This window comes from Puntigrus tetrazona, chromosome 14 (assembly GCF_018831695.1).
Source record: "Puntigrus tetrazona isolate hp1 chromosome 14, ASM1883169v1, whole genome shotgun sequence".
Classification (NCBI taxonomy): domain Eukaryota; kingdom Metazoa; phylum Chordata; class Actinopteri; order Cypriniformes; family Cyprinidae; genus Puntigrus; species Puntigrus tetrazona.
This window is the reverse complement of record NC_056712.1, coordinates 22,334,859-22,353,227: the sequence shown is the minus strand read 5'-3', so window position 1 is coordinate 22,353,227 and position 18,369 is coordinate 22,334,859. Positions and strand designations below refer to the sequence as shown.

The 18,369-nt window shown below is 37.6% G+C and overlaps 4 protein-coding genes across 11 annotated transcripts; 2 read left to right on the top strand and 2 right to left on the bottom strand.

Moving 5' to 3' along the window:
* Positions 1 to 770: 770 nt before the first annotated feature.
* LOC122357709 (alcohol dehydrogenase class-3-like) lies at positions 771 to 5,175 on the bottom strand. The gene is made up of 10 exons (XM_043257226.1): positions 5,134 to 5,175; positions 4,497 to 4,572; positions 4,293 to 4,394; positions 4,028 to 4,178; positions 2,500 to 2,587; positions 2,187 to 2,406; positions 1,845 to 2,105; positions 1,564 to 1,696; positions 1,240 to 1,378; positions 771 to 1,085 (listed from the first exon to the last, which is right to left on the bottom strand). The coding sequence occupies exons 2-10, from the start codon at positions 4,512 to 4,514 to the stop codon at positions 1,061 to 1,063; spliced, it is 1,137 nt and encodes a 378-aa protein (XP_043113161.1). The 5' UTR covers positions 4,515 to 4,572; positions 5,134 to 5,175; the 3' UTR covers positions 771 to 1,060.
* Positions 5,176 to 5,590: 415 nt separating this feature from the next.
* LOC122357708 (alcohol dehydrogenase class-3-like) lies at positions 5,591 to 9,115 on the bottom strand. Of its 6 annotated transcripts, none has more exons than XM_043257223.1 (10): positions 8,833 to 9,115; positions 8,515 to 8,654; positions 7,813 to 7,914; positions 7,474 to 7,621; positions 7,241 to 7,328; positions 6,921 to 7,140; positions 6,579 to 6,839; positions 6,336 to 6,468; positions 6,093 to 6,231; positions 5,591 to 5,894 (listed from the first exon to the last, which is right to left on the bottom strand). In XM_043257223.1, the coding sequence occupies exons 2-10, from the start codon at positions 8,530 to 8,532 to the stop codon at positions 5,870 to 5,872; spliced, it is 1,134 nt and encodes a 377-aa protein (XP_043113158.1). In that variant the 5' UTR covers positions 8,533 to 8,654; positions 8,833 to 9,115; the 3' UTR covers positions 5,591 to 5,869. The 6 variants fall into 6 exon arrangements, with proteins under 6 accessions (XP_043113158.1, XP_043113154.1, XP_043113155.1 ...); XM_043257219.1 differs by having other exon boundaries at positions 8,515 to 8,586; XM_043257220.1 differs by having other exon boundaries at positions 8,515 to 8,583.
* Positions 9,116 to 9,260: 145 nt separating this feature from the next.
* On the top strand, positions 9,261 to 13,043 carry tmem144b (transmembrane protein 144b). Of its 2 annotated transcripts, XM_043257227.1 has the most exons (12): positions 9,261 to 9,402; positions 9,603 to 9,725; positions 9,796 to 9,918; positions 9,994 to 10,093; positions 10,731 to 10,811; positions 11,287 to 11,368; positions 11,507 to 11,580; positions 11,814 to 11,932; positions 12,030 to 12,149; positions 12,320 to 12,417; positions 12,511 to 12,564; positions 12,792 to 13,043. In XM_043257227.1, the coding sequence occupies exons 1-12, from the start codon at positions 9,339 to 9,341 to the stop codon at positions 12,873 to 12,875; spliced, it is 1,122 nt and encodes a 373-aa protein (XP_043113162.1). In that variant the 5' UTR covers positions 9,261 to 9,338; the 3' UTR covers positions 12,876 to 13,043. The 2 variants fall into 2 exon arrangements, with proteins under 2 accessions (XP_043113162.1, XP_043113163.1); XM_043257228.1 differs by lacking the exon at positions 10,731 to 10,811.
* A 531-nt stretch (positions 13,044 to 13,574) lies between these two features.
* gask1b (golgi associated kinase 1B) lies at positions 13,575 to 17,984 on the top strand. 2 transcript variants are annotated; one of them, XR_006252522.1, is made up of 5 exons: positions 13,575 to 14,698; positions 15,798 to 16,006; positions 16,106 to 16,332; positions 16,834 to 16,950; positions 17,243 to 17,384. XR_006252522.1 is itself a non-coding variant. In XM_043257218.1 (4 exons), the coding sequence occupies exons 1-4, from the start codon at positions 13,867 to 13,869 to the stop codon at positions 17,448 to 17,450; spliced, it is 1,476 nt and encodes a 491-aa protein (XP_043113153.1). In that variant the 5' UTR covers positions 13,575 to 13,866; the 3' UTR covers positions 17,451 to 17,984. The 2 variants fall into 2 exon arrangements, 1 of the variants encoding a protein (XP_043113153.1); XM_043257218.1 differs by lacking the exon at positions 16,834 to 16,950 and having other exon boundaries at positions 17,243 to 17,984.
* The last annotated feature ends 385 nt before the right edge of the window (positions 17,985 to 18,369 follow it).

Below are 18,369 nucleotides of genomic sequence, written 5' to 3'. Positions count from 1 at the left end.
CCTTTTGATGTCTCCATTTTTCAGCAATCTTTCTCAGTTTCAATGGAAAGAGCAACAAAAACTTTGAATCTCTGATTGACTGCACAATATGGCAGGGGTGGGGTAACCGTGAGGGAGACTTCGCCTTATTTTCCATTTCACGTAAAGATGGAAAAGGGGGAGGGGGATCTGCCAAGACTATTCATTTGATCTGAATGGAACTACAATAAAGCAAATTCCTGGACAGCCATCCCAGTTCATCATGGAGAGGCATTCCCCAGCCAGCCTTTTGTCTCTGGCTCTGACAGGCCACAACTGCTATTCTAACCCTCAAGAGCATGCTGTATTAAATCAATATATAATATTACCAAGGTCAACATGCAACCCGTGATCAGCTGCATGTAACCTCTAGTGGCACACACCCATCCATCTCCCTATGACAAAATTCTTTCTATTTTTCTAAAAATTTCTCATGTCCCACTAAAAGACAATGAAGGCTCAGATGATAATGTTATTATAGATGGAAACTGGTGGATAGTAGTTTCAAAGGCCAATAATGATATATAGTAGTTGAGAGACTGGAGTTCTCATGGTTTGCTCTGTAATGATGTGAAACATAAACACAAGAGCACTTAGTGGGTACTGAGCCTCAGTGATATGAAATAATAAAAGGTTAGAGTGAAGAAACTCATGAGTCTCAGTGCAGACAGCATACAATAGACAAAGGACTTGAATCATGTTTGTAGTATAAGCTTGCCACCTACTGGTGAAAAAGAAAAGATACAACCAAATCAATAGCATCAGAATAAGCTTTATTGTACGAAACGGGTACATTGTGCCTCAGTACATATTAAAGAAGCATATCAGAAATAAACTTCTACGTGCAGTATAAAACCCATACTCAATATGAAATATCTCTGTGACATGACATTTATTAATATTTACTGTACAATTATGTTGAATAGGATTTGGGACCAGTGAGATCCGATCTGAGACCTATACAGCTTTATTGCATTGCATTGTGACAACAACAACAACAATTCTTCTCTGATGGAGGTAATGTAAGAAATACTTCCCTGTCTTACATTTTGAGCACTGTACGAATACTGAAAAAGAGAAAGAACGAGGTTAAGTATGAGTGTTTGTATAGATACTGAAGTAATCAGACACCATAACAATGATTTTCTCTTCTTGACTAATGCGTGTGGTATATGACCGCTTAGCACAATACAAGATCATTAGTAGATTCACTGAACTTACCTCTTCCCAGTGATCATAAGATCAAAGGCCTGGTTAACCTGATCTAGAGTCAGTCTGTGTGTCACAAAATTATCCAGCAGAAGCTTCCCGCTCATATACTCTTGCACCAACTTGGGTACTGCCTCAGCACTCTTCCAACCTGACAGGAAGATCAGAGAACTTGCATTAAATTACTGGTGTTTTCCACTAATAAACAGTGTAATTAGAAAGGACCATAAAATGATAAGACAAAATTCTCCATATCACATCAACCTGGTGCTGCAACATATAGGCTATACAGAAGCTCATCATAAGATATATTTGAATTTATCAAGCACACTTTACCACCAAAATATGAGCCCTTAAGAGTCTTTCCTAGAAGAATATCTTCAGAAACCAGTGTAAGTTCTCCCATCCTGGTCCAGCCCACCATCACACAGACTCCCCCTGCAGGAGTACATGCTTCCACAGCAGCTCTCTGATTGTAAGATATGACATTTTATCAGTTGGTTCATCTGCATGTAAATCCAGATCAGTAATGCTCTTGTGTGACTATATGAAATTTGAAAGATACCTCTTTCAACCTGAAAGTATTGTTAGATACAAATTCAAGACGTTTAACTTACCATTACTCCCACATTCCCCACACACTCAAGAGAGAAGTCAACTCCACCATTAGTCAGCTCCTTCAGCACCTCCTGAATGGGTTTACTGTGATCTTTAGGGTTCAAAAACTCAGTTGCTCCAAAAGTCTTGGAGATCTCAGACTTGTCTGGATTGATGTCTACAGCTATGATCCTGGAAGCACCGGCAGCCTTGCATCCCATGACAGCTGCCAGTCCGACAGCTCCCAAACCAAACACTGCACATGTAGAGCCAGATTCTACCTGGGGAGGACAATAAATATAAACACATGCTACAAGCTTGTGAGATGTTATTTCTATTTCATAAAAGTGGACATCACACACTTTGCCTGTGTTCACTGCTGCTCCATATCCTGTAGACACTCCACAGCCCAGCAGACAGACTTTGTCCAGTGGAGCGTCTGGGTGAATCTTGGTGACATTGTCCTCTGGGACGACAGTATATTCAGAGAAGGTGCTGATACCAATAAACTGGTAAATCTGCTGATTCTTGCAGGTGATCCTGCTGGTGCCATCTGCAAGAAGACACTGCTGATTTGTCTTCCTAGGAAATGAAGATAGTCTATAATGAATCATCTACCTCATAAATATAATCTGAAGAACAAAAAAGCACACAAACTCAGTAACATTATCTTACCAGTTTTTGGTGCAGAGATTAGTCTTTGGACTCAGACAATGTGCACATTGTCTACACTGTGGCACAACTAGAGGAATAACTTTATCTCCTGTAGATAAATGGTGGAATGGTAGTGCAGTGTTTTGACTTGGATCAAAGTTGAAAGAAAAAAGTTTAATCAGTATTTATCTTACTATTTCTTTGTATTTGCTTGTCATACTGTAAATGTTTTTGTTACACTTTTGTATTTCCAAAGTGAATATTTCAGGACAAGTTAATGAAATATGTATAGAAATCCATGTTTAAAGTTAATCTGCATTGTTAATCCTTTTGATCTTTTATTTTAAAAATCCACAAAAATCTAATCTGTCACTGAATGATAAGAATTTAAAATGGGGACATATACCATTATGAATTAAATGTTTTTCTTAAATACACATTGGACAAAATTATTGGAACCCCCTAGAATTTCTTACGAGTAATATATCTCTGAAGTATATTCCCATTCATATTCAATTATACACAATTTTGAGCACTCCAGGGTGATTATGAACATGAACTTATCTAAGAGGATGTGTGTCTATATCATTCTAATGCATGGTAAGGAAGGTTTGAGTGGCCAAAGACTCTCCAATGACCCCAGCTGGAGAATTGCAGAAAATAGTTGAGTCTCGGGGTCAAAAAACCTTAAAAACAACTGTCAAAAAGCACATACATCACCACATGTTGTTTGGGAGGGTTTCAGGAAAAAGTCTCCTAACTCATCCAAAAACAAACTCCAGCGTTTTCAGTTATTAGACAAAACTGGAACTTTAAATGGGACTGCCTTCTATGGTCAGATGAAACTAAAAAATGAGCTTTTTAGCAGCAAACAGCCAAGATGAGTTTGATGAACACAGGGATAAAAAGTACCCCATGTGTACAATGAAATACAGTGCTGTACTTTTGATGTTGTGGGCCTATATTTCTGCTGGAGGTCCTGGATATCTTGTTTAAACACATAGCATCATGGATTCTATCAAATACAAGCATATATTAGTAAGCAAAATTTAGTAAGTGACTGACTGTTAGAGAACTAATAATGAGCCATGTTTGGATCTTCCAAACATACAACAATCTAAACAAAAACCTCAAAAACAACACAAAAATGGGACACTGAGCACAAAACCAAGCTTCTGTTATGACCATTCAAGTCCTCTGACCAGAACCCTATAGGAAATGAGTGAGGTGAACTGAAGAGAAAAACAATCAACATTCTGAATGAAGTAATGATCTTCGATCTCTTGTTAGGTGTTCTCTAACCTCTTGAGGCATTATAGGAGAAAATTCAGAGCTGTTAACCTGGCCAACGGAGGTTTCAAAAAGTACTGAATAAAAGGGTGCCGTTATTGTGGTTATTCATAATGGATTTTCCCCCATTTTAAATTCTTATTATCCAATAAAAAGGTATAGATTTTCCTAAATAAAAAAATCAAAAGGATTTACAATGCAGATTATCATATTTACTAAGGGTGCCAATATTTTTGGCCAATCATGGATTTATGTTTACCTTTGGATAGCTCTGTGACTCCTGGACCAACACTTTCCACCACTCCTGCCCCCTCGTGTCCCAAGATTACAGGAAAGGGCTGAGGATTCATAGTTTTACCGACCTCATGCAGGAAAGTCCAGTCTGTGTGGCATACTCCAGATGCTACTATCTGACATTTGTCAATCGATAAGTCATTAGTCTAATGACAATGTCTTTATATGAGTGTTGTATGTAAACAGATTATATGTAGACACGGCCAGTGAATTGTATGGACCTACTGTACCTTAATTCGTACTTCATGTGCTTTGGGAGGGGCAACCTCCACCTCCTCAATGGAGAATGGTTTTCCTGGTTCCCAGGCCACTGCTGCCTTGCACTTGATCACCTTAGAGAATAAAAAAAACACAAAAATGTAATGCGTTTTATATAGTTCTTAAAAACAGATTTGAGCTATCTTTTTATTCCCTTTACCTATTTATGTCCTTACCTTACCCTCAGTTTCCATGCTAACCACACACTGTTAATTCAATGAATCGTTTCCAATGTTGTCTATAAGCAGCCTCCTAAAAGAACATGAATAACAACAAAAACTGGAACTTCATTTATTTATTTATTTAAAATGTTACATAATTTGTGGCTAATCATAAAAATATGTGAATTCTCGCAATATTTTAAATATTTCTGATGGCATAATTTAAGTAACATCCCCCATTTGCTTAATATGTAAGTTATTAGATGAAAGGAGACATTTAAAGCTATTCTGATGGATTACCATTGTGAATAAATCATTATGAACGACATTGCATAGATCGTGTCATATGCATTACGCTTGTGTGGTATAGCAACAAGGAAGTACACAAGTTCTTTCATTCAAGTATATATTACAAGCATGCAACACTTTTTATAGTAGAATACAAATGTTTTCATTAAAATTGTTTCGTAAACGGTACACATTTCTTAAACAATAAAAACACTTAAAAATAGTTAAAGCATAAATCATTACCTAATATTACACTTAAGAAGATTGTGATATCTCTCAAAGCTAAATTCAAGTTTTGGCTAGTTTACCTTATGCACGCACATATTTACAGTTAGTAAAAATTTGTATGTTCTTAATAACTTACAAGCAGAGCTGTTTCAGGGTTCCGAGAGGACCTGCTGGTACTAGTGAACTTTGTACTCATACACAGCTGCTATATGATTATTCAAAACGTGTTAATGGCTGCTTGACCAATACGGCAGCTGAACAAAGTCCAGCTTGCATGTAATTGGACGCCCTGCAAATAACTATTGATCAACCTTTCTCTTCCCAGAGGCGGCAAAACAAGTCTGATCATGATCTGAATGTATTGAAGCCCCATGGACCTTTGGAACGCTTAAATGAAGGTAATTCTATGACTGTAAGCCTAAAAGAAATAAAAGTTAGGCCGGTGACATCTCACAACATTTGGTCTCAATGCACACAAAAGGGAGATTCTCTTCCTGTACAGTATACACTGAGAGAAAAGAAACAGAGCAAATAAAGATGTCCTACAGTGCAGGCTTGCTATCTGCTGCTAATAGAACAGAGATACAACCAAATCAAATTCAACAAATTTGGCTTTATTGTGTGGAACAGTTTCATGGACATAGTCTTTGTATTCTCCTCGAGACAAGAGACCAAAATATCAAGCAAGCAATGCTTTAGTCAGTGAATGTTCTTTCCTTTATTTCACTGTTCCTATGTGCTTCTTCAGCCAATCAGTGAGAAGGGATTTGCAGACATTTATCTTATGACATTGATTGTGAGTCTTTAGAAAGGTGAGAGGAACCCACCAAAATACTTGAGTTGTTTGAAGGATATTTAGAATCATCTCTATTTCACATCTCAATCACTGTCCGGATACTAAGGAAGAGAGAAACAGATAGGCAAATTACATACATTTTTTGCAAATTATTCATGCCTAGACTTGCCAAAAGAGAGAGAGAGAGAGAGAGAGAGAGAGATTTTTATAAATGTATTCAATGGTCTTCTGATCTTCTGGTGTTTTTCATCAAAAATACAATCCATAATTGTGTTTATTAAAAGATGCAAAAAACGTACCTTTTTCCAGTGATCATGTGATCAAAGGCCTGGTTAACCTGATCTAGAGTCAGTCTGTGTGTCACAAATTCATCCAGCAGAAATTTCCCGCTCATGTAGTCTTGAACAAGTCTGGGCACGGCCTCAACACTCTTCCAACCTGACAATCAGGAAATCAACAGGTAACTTACTGAAAAATTACTCATTTTGTGCATTTGTCATCATAACAGCTCACACTACACTAAATACAGGGGAAGCACTTACCTCCAAAATAAGTGCCTTTCAGAGTTCTTCCTAGTAGAATATCCAGGGGGGCCAGAGAAAGCTCCTCCACCTCAATCCAACCCACAATCACACAGATTCCCCCTGCAGGACTGCAGACTTCCACAGCAGCCCTCTGATCAGAGGAAACTATGTTAGTTCATCTTTGATCACTCATAAATGTAATAATAATAATAATAATAATAATAATAATAATAATAATACACAGTGGTTATATAAAATTACCATTACTCCCACATTCCCCACACACTCAAGAGAGAAGTCAACTCCACCATTAGTCAGCTCCTTCAGCACCTCCTGAATGGGTTTACTGTGATCTTTAGGGTTCACAAACTCAGTTGCTCCAAAAGTCTTGGCGATCTCAGACTTGTCTGGATTGATGTCTACAGCTATGATCCTGGAAGCACCGGCAGCCTTGCATCCCATGACAGCTGCCAGTCCGACAGCTCCCAAACCAAACACTGCACATGTAGAGCCAGATTCTACCTGGGGAGGACAATAAATATAAACACATGCTACAAGCTTGTGAGATGTTATTTCTATTTCATAAAAGTGGACATCACACACTTTGCCTGTGTTCACTGCTGCTCCATATCCTGTAGACACTCCACAGCCCAGCAGACAGACTTTGTCCAGTGGAGCGTCTGGGTGAATCTTGGTGACATTGTCCTCTGGGACGACAGTATATTCAGAGAAGGTGCTGATACCAATAAACTGGTAAATCTGCTGATTCTTGCAGGTGATCCTGCTGGTGCCATCTGCAAGAACACCCTGTTGAGTTTTGTCCCTGGGAGGCAAAGAAAATTACAGTTAATCTCTATTCAAAAGCAGATGAAAAACACATAGGATTTATTATAAATAAATATTAATGTTATAATTATTCTTACCAGTTTTTGGTGCAGAGGTTTGTCTTTGGACTCAGGCAGCGTTCACAGTGTCCACACTGTGGCAGGAAGAGAGGGATGACTTTATCTCCTGCAGATATATAAAAATAAAGTTTTCTGAAATACTGTATGTCATATGCTTTCTACATTAATTTATCTAGGATGAATCAGAACTTACATTTATAAACATTTAATATCTTGTTAGAAGTATGATCATGATGGATTTTTTGGTTTACCTTTAGATACCTTTGTGACTCCTGGACCAACACTCTCCACAATCCCAGCCCCTTCATGTCCCAGGATCAAAGGAAAAGGCCGTGGCTTCATTTTAGCAACATCATAAAGGTAAGCCCAATCTGAGTGGCATACTCCAGATGCTACGATCTAAAAAGAGTTGATTAAAAGACACTTCTTAGTTAAATAAAATAATACTCGGTCCTTTGAAAGCACAATAAATAATAATAATACATTAAAAGCATATAGTTCATAGCAAAAAACTTGGTTATTCTATCTGACCTACTTCTGGCATTTTAAGTTTAGGTTTACATTCGGCCTAACACAATATAAGGATCTACCTTAATTCGTACTTCATGTCCTTTGGGAGGGGAAACCTCCACCTCCTCAATGGAGAGTGCTTTTCCCGGTTCCCAGGCCACTGCTGCCTTGCACTTGATTACCTTAGGAATCAAATTAAATATATGCACTACCATTCAAACCTTTAAAAAAACCTACAAACACTTTTACAACATTACAAATTATTTAAAAAAAAAATGGTATTATAATTAAATTTGCATTTAAAAAAAAATTATTTTTAGTTATCAAAGACTCCTAAAATGTATGAAGTTTCCCCCAATATATTTTACTACCATTCATTGTTAGTTTATGTTAGCTCAGGTCGATTTTTCATAATGCATTAGTAAATGTTGGAATTGATGTTAAGACGAATATATACTTTAGAAGCACTTTTTAGTTCGTGTTAACAAAAGTAGTGAACTAATATTAACAAATGGAACCTCAATCTAAGGAGTTACATCTTAAAAGAATACTTTTTAACATGCACTAAACCAGTGAAACAATAAACTGATGATTATACAAAAAAAGCTTATTCAAAGCATTAAAAGGATTTTTAAAGATAATGCTGCTGTTTAAAATTTTAATATTATTTCACAATACCACTGTTTTCCTGCTTTTTGGATCAAATAAATTCAGCATGGCTGAGCATTAGAGACTGCTTTCATTTGCTACAACAATACATTCATTTCCTGTCGTTTCCTTACCTTGCCCTCAGTTTCCATGGCAACGACACACTTTACGCAACAGTCAATCTTTTTACACAGGTCTTTCGTCTGCTATCGACAACGTTGCAGAGAATAAACATTTATGGCTATTAAGAGGCTGACACAAAAGCAGAAGTAGTCTGATGATAAGACAAAAAAAGATTATTCATGTCAAGAATTTTTACTGCCTACTACTTCTAGTTCTAATCTAGTGTGCTATTGATCTTAAATGTTTAACATTACTTTACAGTTCAACATTTTAAAATTCAAAATGACATTCAATACAGGAAAAACATGGTATTGTTACTCTTAACTCACATAGTGTTTAGTGTTTATCAGGGTTAGGTTAGAGAGTAGTGTTGTTTGTACGAATTTGAGATGCTGGCCAAAACTCATTTGATTGGCTAACCGTCCTCCTTCTGCGCAAGGCTCGCGGAATCAAAACAAGCTGTATCGCGATCTCCATCTAGTGGAGCTGTTTGGAAACTGCGTTCAATTCTAAACAAAACCTCACCCCAAAATATCATCTATACTTTTTTATGCCCTCAGTTACAAACCCGTATGACTTTCTTCTCTGTAACAAAAAAGGAGAATTAGCTTAAGTCACCATTCATTATTATGTGAGGAAAAAACTAAAACAATAAATGGTTACTGAGGCTTCTTTAAAGAGAAATAAGCACCTCCCCACAACGCACTGATTGGTTAGTATGGAGTGATAGCGGGGCCAATTAATGACACCTGGTTTACAACAAACCACTTCACTGCATTGCCACAATAACAAATGTAGTGCTTGTCCCTAGAGCGAGGGACCGAATAGGACACTGATGGCTTTGCTAGCTGTTATTGTGCTCTTTGTTGTAAGATGCAGTAGCACATTGTCAGCTGAAGGTATATTAAATGTTAAATATTAAGAACAAAGTTAAATACTTTGATCTACTGTTGACTGTGTCACTTCTGGGTGTGTGGTTTTGGCAATTTCAGTGCTTAAAAAAACCAACAGACGCTGTTATTATGCTTTTTTTTTTTTTGCATAAAGAGCATACATGCAATAAGCATGTGCTCAACCTTCAGTTTTGTTTTATACCTAGAGCCCTTGTCCTCTAATGAAGCCAGCAGTACAGACACCACCTATGGCTTTGTGGCCTGTGTGCTTGCAGTGCTGTTGTATGGAAGTTACTTTGTTCCTGTCAAAACGGTTGATATCGGCGATGGTAAGTGTAACTTTAATGCGTCAAGGAAACATTTAAAACAGCTTTGTGCTAAAATCCGTTGTCTTTGCAGGAATGTTTTTCCAGTGGATTTGCTGTTCAGCTATATGGTTTGTTGGACTGGTTACGGACACAATGTTTCGCCCTTCCAGAGCTCATCCCGCCGCTATGCTTGGAGGAGCACTTTGGGCCACTGGTAAATCATACGTGTGAGTGAATAAACCTGTGTTTAATATATAGCGCCGTTATTTGTAACAGATTTACCTCTCAGGAAATATAACCGCAGTCCCCGTTGTGAAGTTTATTGGCCTTGGACTTGGAATTTTGCTTTGGGGATCTAGTGGATTGCTAATTGGATGGACAAGCTCAAGGTAAGCCAGACTGATGTTTGACAGAGAGGGCTTAAACTAGGGATGAACTGAATTTCCTGATGTAAAACTTTGGAACATGGATTTCCATGCTGGCCCAGGCTATAACATCTGAGCAGTGCATCGGTGACACAAGCATGTAGAAAACACTTAAATCATTGCTAAATACATAATGTTAAATGTCAGATGACAGATTTAAAAAAAAAAAAAAAAAAAAAAAAAAAAGGATAATGATATTGCATTTTAATTATAAATTTAGCAATTTCTGTGATACAAATGTTTATTTGCATGCTTTTTTGAAATTTCCAGAAATATTTTCATGTTAAATTTTTTTTTTTTTTTTTTTTTTTTTTTTTGCTTTAGATTAAGGTTTAGTTTTTTTTTAATATTAGTTAACTACTTTTGTTAACACTGACTAGCACCAAAAAGTGCTTCTAAAGTATTTATTAAGCTTAACATCAATTCCACCATTCAATAATGCATTATAAAAAAAATCGACCTGAGCTAACATAAACTAACAATGAACAATAGCATTTTTATTAACATAACTGCTCATTGTTGGTTAATATAATGAAAAGTACCATCCATGTTTTTAATTAAAGGCAGAGGGGAATTTACCTCTTAATTCATTCCTTTCAAGATTTGGCTGGTTTGGTCTGCGTCCAGAGGAAGTATCCAAACCGATACACAATTATTGTGGAGCTGGCCTTTGTCTCCTAAGGTAATGAAAGAGCAGGCAACATGATATCCTTAAGCAGTAGTTGTGTGCATCGTATTTGAAGGCAGGCAATTAAGAGGATATTTCTTTGTTTAATGAAGACTTAATAAATTTGTGTCCTCAAAAGCCACGGCCATAGAAAGGAAACGCTGTAGGCACACTGATTTAATACGGCCGGACAATATTTCCATCCCAAAGATATTTCCAGTTCACTTAGGAGTTACACCTCACAAAAATCCATTAGAGATCAAAGAGCTGCTGTCTTTACTTGCCTAAAAGTTTCTCTGCAATTGAAAATGTAATATACTGTGTAAGGCAGGATAAATCTCCTCCTAAGACCCGAAGTCACATTGTATTGGATCCACAGTTTCATCTGATTTTATGGGATATGAAATAAAAACGTCCTTACCTTTTTTATTTATTGTGAGAGAGAACCCTGTGGTGCAGTTTATGTAACACAATCATGTCTTTGTTTCAGTGCCATCATATTCTTCTTTGTGAAAAGCGATGTTCAGAAACGCACGTCTACCGAATCCATGCCTTTGTTGATTGATGATAGGGTGGGTTTGTTAGGGTTTTTCCTTGCTTAAGAGCTATTACGATTGTTTATGCAGAATATCGCTTTGTGTATTATGTCTTGAATACCCAAATCTTTGCTGAGATTTTGTGCACATGTGCATTCACACGTCTGACTTCAGAGGTTGAATCCAGACAGCACAAGCCCCGGTGATTCATGGGTGGACACAATTTCACCAAAAAGCAAGAGAGTGTTGTAAGTATTTGTAGGCCCTCCAAGTTCCGTTCTTGTTGCAGTTTTCCTCATTTCTAGTCCATCAACACTGTACTGGAAAGTCTGTTTTGATGGTTTCTGTGCTAAGATATTCTTGCACTTGTTTTATTTCAATGCACTTTTTTTTGTTTAAGTTTTAAATTGACATCTATGGTATTTTCAGCCTTAGATTCTAGTATTGCAAGACATCTGAATGGATTTTCTTCTCTTTATAGGGGCTGCATCTTGGCCGTATTTTCAGGTGTGCTGTATGGTTCTGCGTTTGTGCCTGTTTTCTATATTAAAGTCCATGCCACAACCAATTCAAGTGTGTTCACTGGATCCAGTCAGAATGGTATGTGGGTTAGTTAAATTAAAAGTGACGTGCAATTGTACTACACCTTAAAAAAACACTTAATGGCCTGTTTTTTTTTTTTTTCCTGTCATTACAGAAATTGACTACTGCTTTGCCCATTACAGTGGAATTTTCCTCACAAGCACGGTGTATTTTCTTGCTTACTGCGCAGTCATGAAGAACAGGCCTCGGATTTATCCTAGAGCCATCTTACCTGGTAATTAACATGCTTTCCTTCGCGTCGTCTTTACTTTAACTGCTGTGTAATGAGGTTCTATTAATTTAAGCGTGCATCGCACTGAACACAATACATTTGCAATGGAATCTCTTCAGGAATGTTTTGTATCTGAATGTTGAGCTGCTGTGTAAGTAAGATCTTCCGCGCAGGTTTTTTGAGTGGCCTGATGTGGGGATTAGCCACATATGCCTGGCTTATGGCAAATTACTACCTTAGTGCAGTGATCACATTCCCTATAATTAATGCTGTAAGTATCACTGGGAAAAAAAATCTTTTATGTCCACATTCACCTTGCATTACAAATCGTATTTAATGATAGTGTGTTCTAATTTGCTTTCAGGGTTACGGCTTAGTCGCTGCTCTGTGGGGAAGTGTGGTATTTAAAGAGGTCAAAGTAGGTAACATGAAGCTGTTTGCATTCATTCAGTGTTTCAGGGTGCATTTTCATATGACATGGCTCGATAAATGATTTTACGTAGCGATTTATCTTTAGAGAACAGTGTATCGAAGCAGTTACTTTTATTTTAATATTGATTCATTAGCCTACTTGTTATAGTAAAACGCTTAAGTAGAGTAGTCTTCTGTTTAGGCTGTCCTAACAAACTGATTTTATTTCCTCAGGGACTTGGGAACTTGCTGCTGTTTGCTTTGGCGTCTTGTGTTGTTCTGGCTGGCTCTCTGTTAACCGCCTATTCAAAGATGTGAGCCTCTGTTTTGTTACCACAAGGTGGCGATGTTGGATCAAGTTTTAAGCCAAGTTAGGCCTCTGCAGTTCCTTGCACGTTACTTGCTCTAGCATTTTTAATTGCTATCAAAATTAATTATAGGTGTTGTGTACATTCAAACATATAAATAAACCATTTCCCCTTGCTATGTAGGCTTAATAAATTTGTTTATATTTGTTGTATTTTCTAATCCGAGTGTGACCCAAGACCCATGAATTAATGACTTTTTATGTCTCCAATAAGACTGACAAAGTTAGATAAGCGCTTATAAAGATGTGTGTATATGATCTAGAGAACAGTCTACAGTTTAAAAAGATGCATTCCATGTAAATGACTACGAGGTCTGCACTGTTTCTGTGCCAGGTTCTCTTTACTGGAACCCATCATTATTATGCGTTATTGCCATTGTTATTGTCTCCAGTAAAATCAAGTACAGAACATGTCAAAGCAACATTGTTTACAGGCAGGTGCGCACAAGAAACTTTGTGTTGTATTGTAATTCATTTGAAGGTCTTCCTGAGGGATCTGGTTAATGAGTTTGCTTGTTTTGTAATTTATCAGCAGTTTTTGTAAAAATAAAGCTCAGAAAGGTCTTGTTGCTCAGAAGCGCCTTAAACCCGTTTCCAGCAAGAATGGAAGTCGATGAGCTCTCATCCTCACCATAAATACGTAAACCAGCCTTATTTGGTTTGCTGGTGGTCTTAGAGATTTTTAGATCGATATTTCTCAGCAGGGTCGGCAAAGGCATGTGCGCAGAAAAATACACGGAAAATGTGACTAGAATAGTTTTAATGACTTGCGCTCGCAAATGGGCGTAAGGACAAGGGGCATTCTTGTTAGTTTGGGACTGTTATCTCAGCTGATCCGGCATCGGGACAGTTGTCTCATTCATGCTGGAGCGGTTGCGCTGAGAGGACCGTCAGAAGCTCCTGTCTGCCATCAACATGTAAACGAACGCCGTTCTAACGTGGATGAAAGAAAACCGACTTAACCATGCGCAGACGCTCGTACCAATGGATACGCGTTCGACTCGTCCTGGAGATGTCTGGGACTCTTTGATGTACATGTCGGTTTCTTTTTTGAAAGCCTGCCACTGTGGGAAATATTCCGCCGTTCGGAAGTATTTGATTATAGCCGTGGTGTGCTTCGTTTATTTGTTTTTCACCGTTCACGTTAGTCGCAGGTCTGCCCGCCAGGACAAACGTTCTGATCCGTGGACTGGAAACGGCGTTTATTCCCAGAGCAGAAATGACCGGGACCCCTCCGACGGGGAGCTGAACGAATCGGTGAGCCCGACCAGGTCTAATGTGGTGTACATTACGCTCAAATCTAAGCGGCACAAACCAGCCATAATAAGGGGCACAGTGCGACCCAAACTCCGGAGAGAAAAAGTTAAAGCGAGACAGCAGGGTGGCAGGAAGGACGAGGGGCACAGCACCAGCGCCGTTAAAAAACCACTGGGATATTCTGAGCTCGATGGCAGTGACGCTGGGTTTTCAACTATAAGGATATACAGCGAAAGAGCTCCTCCGTGGTTCAGCAACGACGATATCGCTGCCATGCGCTTTTTAGCCGATAGTAAAATCACCCACATTGATGAAGTGGCACCGCGGGGCTTCTCTTCTTTAATTTTATTTAAAAGTGCGACAAATGGCACGGATGATGTTGAGGAGTGTCGTGAATGCTGCGGTGTTGTCAAGCGACCCTTGGACACGAGCGAGGTGTTCGCCTTTCATCTGGACAGGATCTTGGGACTGAACAGAACTTTGCCAGCTGTCAGCAGACGATTCCACTCTCTTGGAGGTAGTGTTCACTGCATGACTTTTTTTTTAATATAAAAAAAAAATTTACTAAAAAAGTTGATATTTCTGCTTCATAAATTGCATGTTTAATTTAATCTTACTTTGCCGTTTCCAGCAATATTTACTAAAAAATATTTACTAAAAAAATTTATATTTCTGCTTCAAACATTGCATGTTTAATTAAATTTTACTTAGCAGTTCCCAGCAATTTACTAACAATTTCTGATTGAATATTGTTTTTACCCCATTTTTGTGTTTTCCTCATTTTGCATTTATTTAAACCTAAAGCTTTTTATTCATTTCATATTTTATTTATATTTGTTATGCTGTATAGTAATTATTTATTTTTAATAGCAGACATTGCATTTTTTTTTTTAAATTTAGGATTTAGTTAAGAATATAGGCCTGGTTTCACAGGACTAGGCCTAAGATATCAATTAGTTAAATTAAGATCTTTAAAGCAACTTTTCCAAAAATGCCTTTAGAAGAAAACACTACAGGTGTGCATCTTGACAGAAAAATTATGCTGACGTATTTCAAGATATTTTCAGCTGAGACCGCTCAAACATGCATTTTAGTCTGGGACTATTTTAAGTCTTGTCTGTGAAACTGGGGGATAGTGTACCAAAAAAGTCTTTGAAACTTAGCCTACATCTCAAAGGCACAGTTTCACAGACGGGGCTTAAACTAAGCCATGATTAGGTCATAGTTCAGCTGACGTTTTAAGTAATTGTTAACATGTCTTAGAAAAAATATTACTGATGTGCATCTTGAGACAAAGCAAATGCACTGATATATTTTAAGATCAGTCAATGCAGTATTTCTTTCAGTTGAAAGAAACCACTGTGAAACCAAGGGAAAATGCAAAAACCTAGTGGTATTTACCCTTTTTTTTTTTTCTTTTTTTTTTTTAAATATTGAATCATATTTTGAATTAAAGTAATGCTAAAATTGAAGTCACTTCTGAGAAAAGTCTGAGGAAAGCTTTATTAGTTGGTCATTAAAGGCAAATAAAATGTGTGTGGATTTTATAGGCTGGGGTTCCTGTAATAGAACTGATGCTGACTTTAATGACTGTATACATATTAATCTTGTTTCAGATGGTCAGCCTTGTCCGGTGGTTTTGTGGGATCCATCTTTAAGCCCAGTAGTAGATCAACCTTCTGAAAGGTTGAACTGGGCTTCATATCAATCCTCTCTCAAACACAAGTGCTGGCATCGGGGTATCATACCTAAACCAGAGTGGAGCTGCACCAGCATCGGCCACCATGAATGGAGCAAGCTGGTAGTTTTTGATTTTCTCCTACAGGTACTCCACTTTTATCAGTGTCTATGTTGATAAGCAACGTTGTTCAGAAAAACAACTGCAACATTTTATTTAAACTTAAAACCTTAAGTTTCTTCTCAGATTTATGAACGTCTAGATAAAAACTGCTGTGGATTTAAGCCTCGTCCAGAGGACACCTGTGTTGAGCTTGGTGACCATGAAGAATGTAGAGACAAGGACAGCATAGAGCTGAGACACATAGTCCACCGCAAACATGACCCACACCACCTGGTTTTCTTCAACAACAAGGGCTACTTTGACCGAGACGAGGGGAATCTGAACTTCAGGCTACTAGAAGGAATTAAAGAGTGAGTGAGAGTTACAGTTCAAATATGACCAATGAGCTTTAATTTGTATCTCCATAATAACATTGTAAGTGTCAAAAATCACAGAGACTTCAAAAATTCAAAATTAAGTTTTAATATATTCATGATGGGAAATTTACAAAATATCTCAATTAAACATGATCTTTACTTAATATCCTAATGATTTTGGGCAACATCAAAAAAAAGAAAAATCAATAATACAATGTATTTTTGGCTATTGCAAATATACCTCAGTGACTTAAGACTGGTTTAATGGTCCAGGGTCACCGATTTTCTTTTAAAAACATACCTGCATTCAATTTCAATTAAAATGCTAACAATATTTAGTTGAATGAACTTATAAATAAACTTATTTCCTCAAATAAATCAAATCTTTGCAGCTTGCTTGATTAAATTACAAGTCACCACAGGTTATCAGGTTTACGTAGACATTATGGTTTTAAATAAAATATAATTTTGGCCATCTTCTATTCTTGTTCTTAGCGGACAATCTGAGGTGGTTTGTAATTGCTGCAACTAAGACTGCAACTGAATTCATTTTGGTGAGGCCACAAGTTTGGGCTTTCAGTAAGCCAACACCTCCACAACAGCACTGAAGACGTAAGCAAATGCATACGCCAACAATCTGACACGTGCTGTCTGAGCTAAGGGATTCTGCTGGCAATGCAGCTAATGTGATATCTCTGGGAATGCAAGCTCACTTGAGCAATAACATAAATCAGAAGAAATGATTGGCCATTGCTGTGTTTGAGTATCACTGCTTACACGTTATCTCCATTACAGCCGAGCATTACATAATACAGCAGTTAGCATTACAATTTAGTTTGAGGTGATTGTGTAAATGGTATTGCAATTGTTGCTTTTTAGTGTATATATTTTTTTTCCCTTTCAGGCTACCAGATCAGTCCGTGTCGGTGCTGAGGTCTCAGCGTCTCAGGGAAAAGCTCCTGCAATCGCTGTTTCTCGACCAGCAGTACTGGGACAGTCAAGGCGGCCGTCAAGGCATTGAAAAACTCATTGACGTAATTGAGAGAAGAGCCAAAGTCTTGCTCACGTACATTAATGCTCATGGGATTAAAGTAGTACCTATGAACTCCTGACAGATGGAGCTTCAGCTTTCCGTGTGTAAGATGAACCGCAAACCTTTTGGTTTCCAATGAACGTTGATGATTTCGACAGATTAGTATGCCATCGAAGTCCTGCTGAATTGAAGCTCTTTCAGTAAAAAATTGTATGCACTACAGAAATTAAGATGTAAGTGCTGCTCCTATTTATGAAGTGAGGGAATTATAGTTACAGGGCTAAAGTTTGCCCCTACTGACATTCCACAAGTTAAAGGCATTGTAAGTGATATGCTTTTTCGTTAACCTCTACCAGCCTTAGCTTCTGAATTCAACTGCTTCATCTGTCCAAAATCCCACCCACTAATGACATGTCAGCAAACCTGATGTAACCGATTTGAATGCTCAAACCGAGTCTTTCGGTTAGCTGCACATTAATGTCCCACATCTAGCCTGTTTAATGTTTACAGAGCTGTAAGGTTGTCACAGAGAGCAGCTCAGTTTCATAGGACACCTGTTTTAGTTACGTCAAAGATGTGTGCTATTCCATAAACAATATCAAAGCACTTTTAATTCCAGTTTTATAATCAATGCATGTTCTGCTCATTATGTAGCTTCAGTCAGTTATTAATACAATATGCTTTTCAAGAACATGCTATATTCTGCTGTTTTTCCAGCATCATAGTTAAATCTATTAATGTTGCACTTGTGTTGATCACTGTGAAGATGATATGAATTCTTCTTTTCTTCTTCTTTCATATGAATGGCAGTATTCATTGTGCTCTCAGAAGTGTTTATTTTTGTACTGTTATTTGCGTTTGTAAAAAAAAATAAAACAAATGTAAAGAATACAAGTTGCATATCAGTTCGTTACAAAATCATTTCAATATTTCTCGAATTGTTAGCACCACTGTTTGTCAATTTTGAGAAAATGATCTTTGAAATAGCTTAAAGTACC

Excerpts from the sequence above, each read along its gene's own strand:
- gask1b (XM_043257218.1), top strand. The coding sequence starts at position 13,867 with ATGAAAGAAAACCGACTTAACCATGCGCAGACGCTCGTACCAATGGAT. Across the intron at positions 14,699-15,797 it reads ACGATTCCACTCTCTTGGAG|ATGGTCAGCCTTGTCCGGTG; the intron begins GTAGTGTTCACT and ends ATCTTGTTTCAG. Across the intron at positions 16,007-16,105 it reads TTTTTGATTTTCTCCTACAG|ATTTATGAACGTCTAGATAA; the intron begins GTACTCCACTTT and ends GTTTCTTCTCAG.
- LOC122357709 (XM_043257226.1), bottom strand. Across the intron at positions 1,697-1,844 it reads TGGGGAATGTGGGAGTAATG|AGAGCTGCTGTGGAAGCATG; the intron begins GTAAGTTAAACG and ends TCTTACAATCAG. Across the intron at positions 1,379-1,563 it reads TAAGGGCTCATATTTTGGTG|GTTGGAAGAGTGCTGAGGCA; the intron begins GTAAAGTGTGCT and ends TCTTCCTGTCAG.
- tmem144b (XM_043257227.1), top strand. The coding sequence starts at position 9,339 with ATGGCTTTGCTAGCTGTTATTGTGCTCTTTGTTGTAAGATGCAGTAGC. Across the intron at positions 10,094-10,730 it reads ATTGGATGGACAAGCTCAAG|ATTTGGCTGGTTTGGTCTGC; the intron begins GTAAGCCAGACT and ends ATTCCTTTCAAG. Across the intron at positions 10,812-11,286 it reads GCTGGCCTTTGTCTCCTAAG|TGCCATCATATTCTTCTTTG; the intron begins GTAATGAAAGAG and ends TCTTTGTTTCAG.
- LOC122357708 (XM_043257219.1), bottom strand. The coding sequence starts at position 8,910 with ATGAGTTTTGGCCAGCATCTCAAATTCGTACAAACAACACTACTCTCT. Across the intron at positions 6,469-6,578 it reads TGGGGAATGTGGGAGTAATG|AGGGCTGCTGTGGAAGTCTG; the intron begins GTAATTTTATAT and ends TCCTCTGATCAG. Across the intron at positions 6,232-6,335 it reads GAAAGGCACTTATTTTGGAG|GTTGGAAGAGTGTTGAGGCC; the intron begins GTAAGTGCTTCC and ends CCTGATTGTCAG.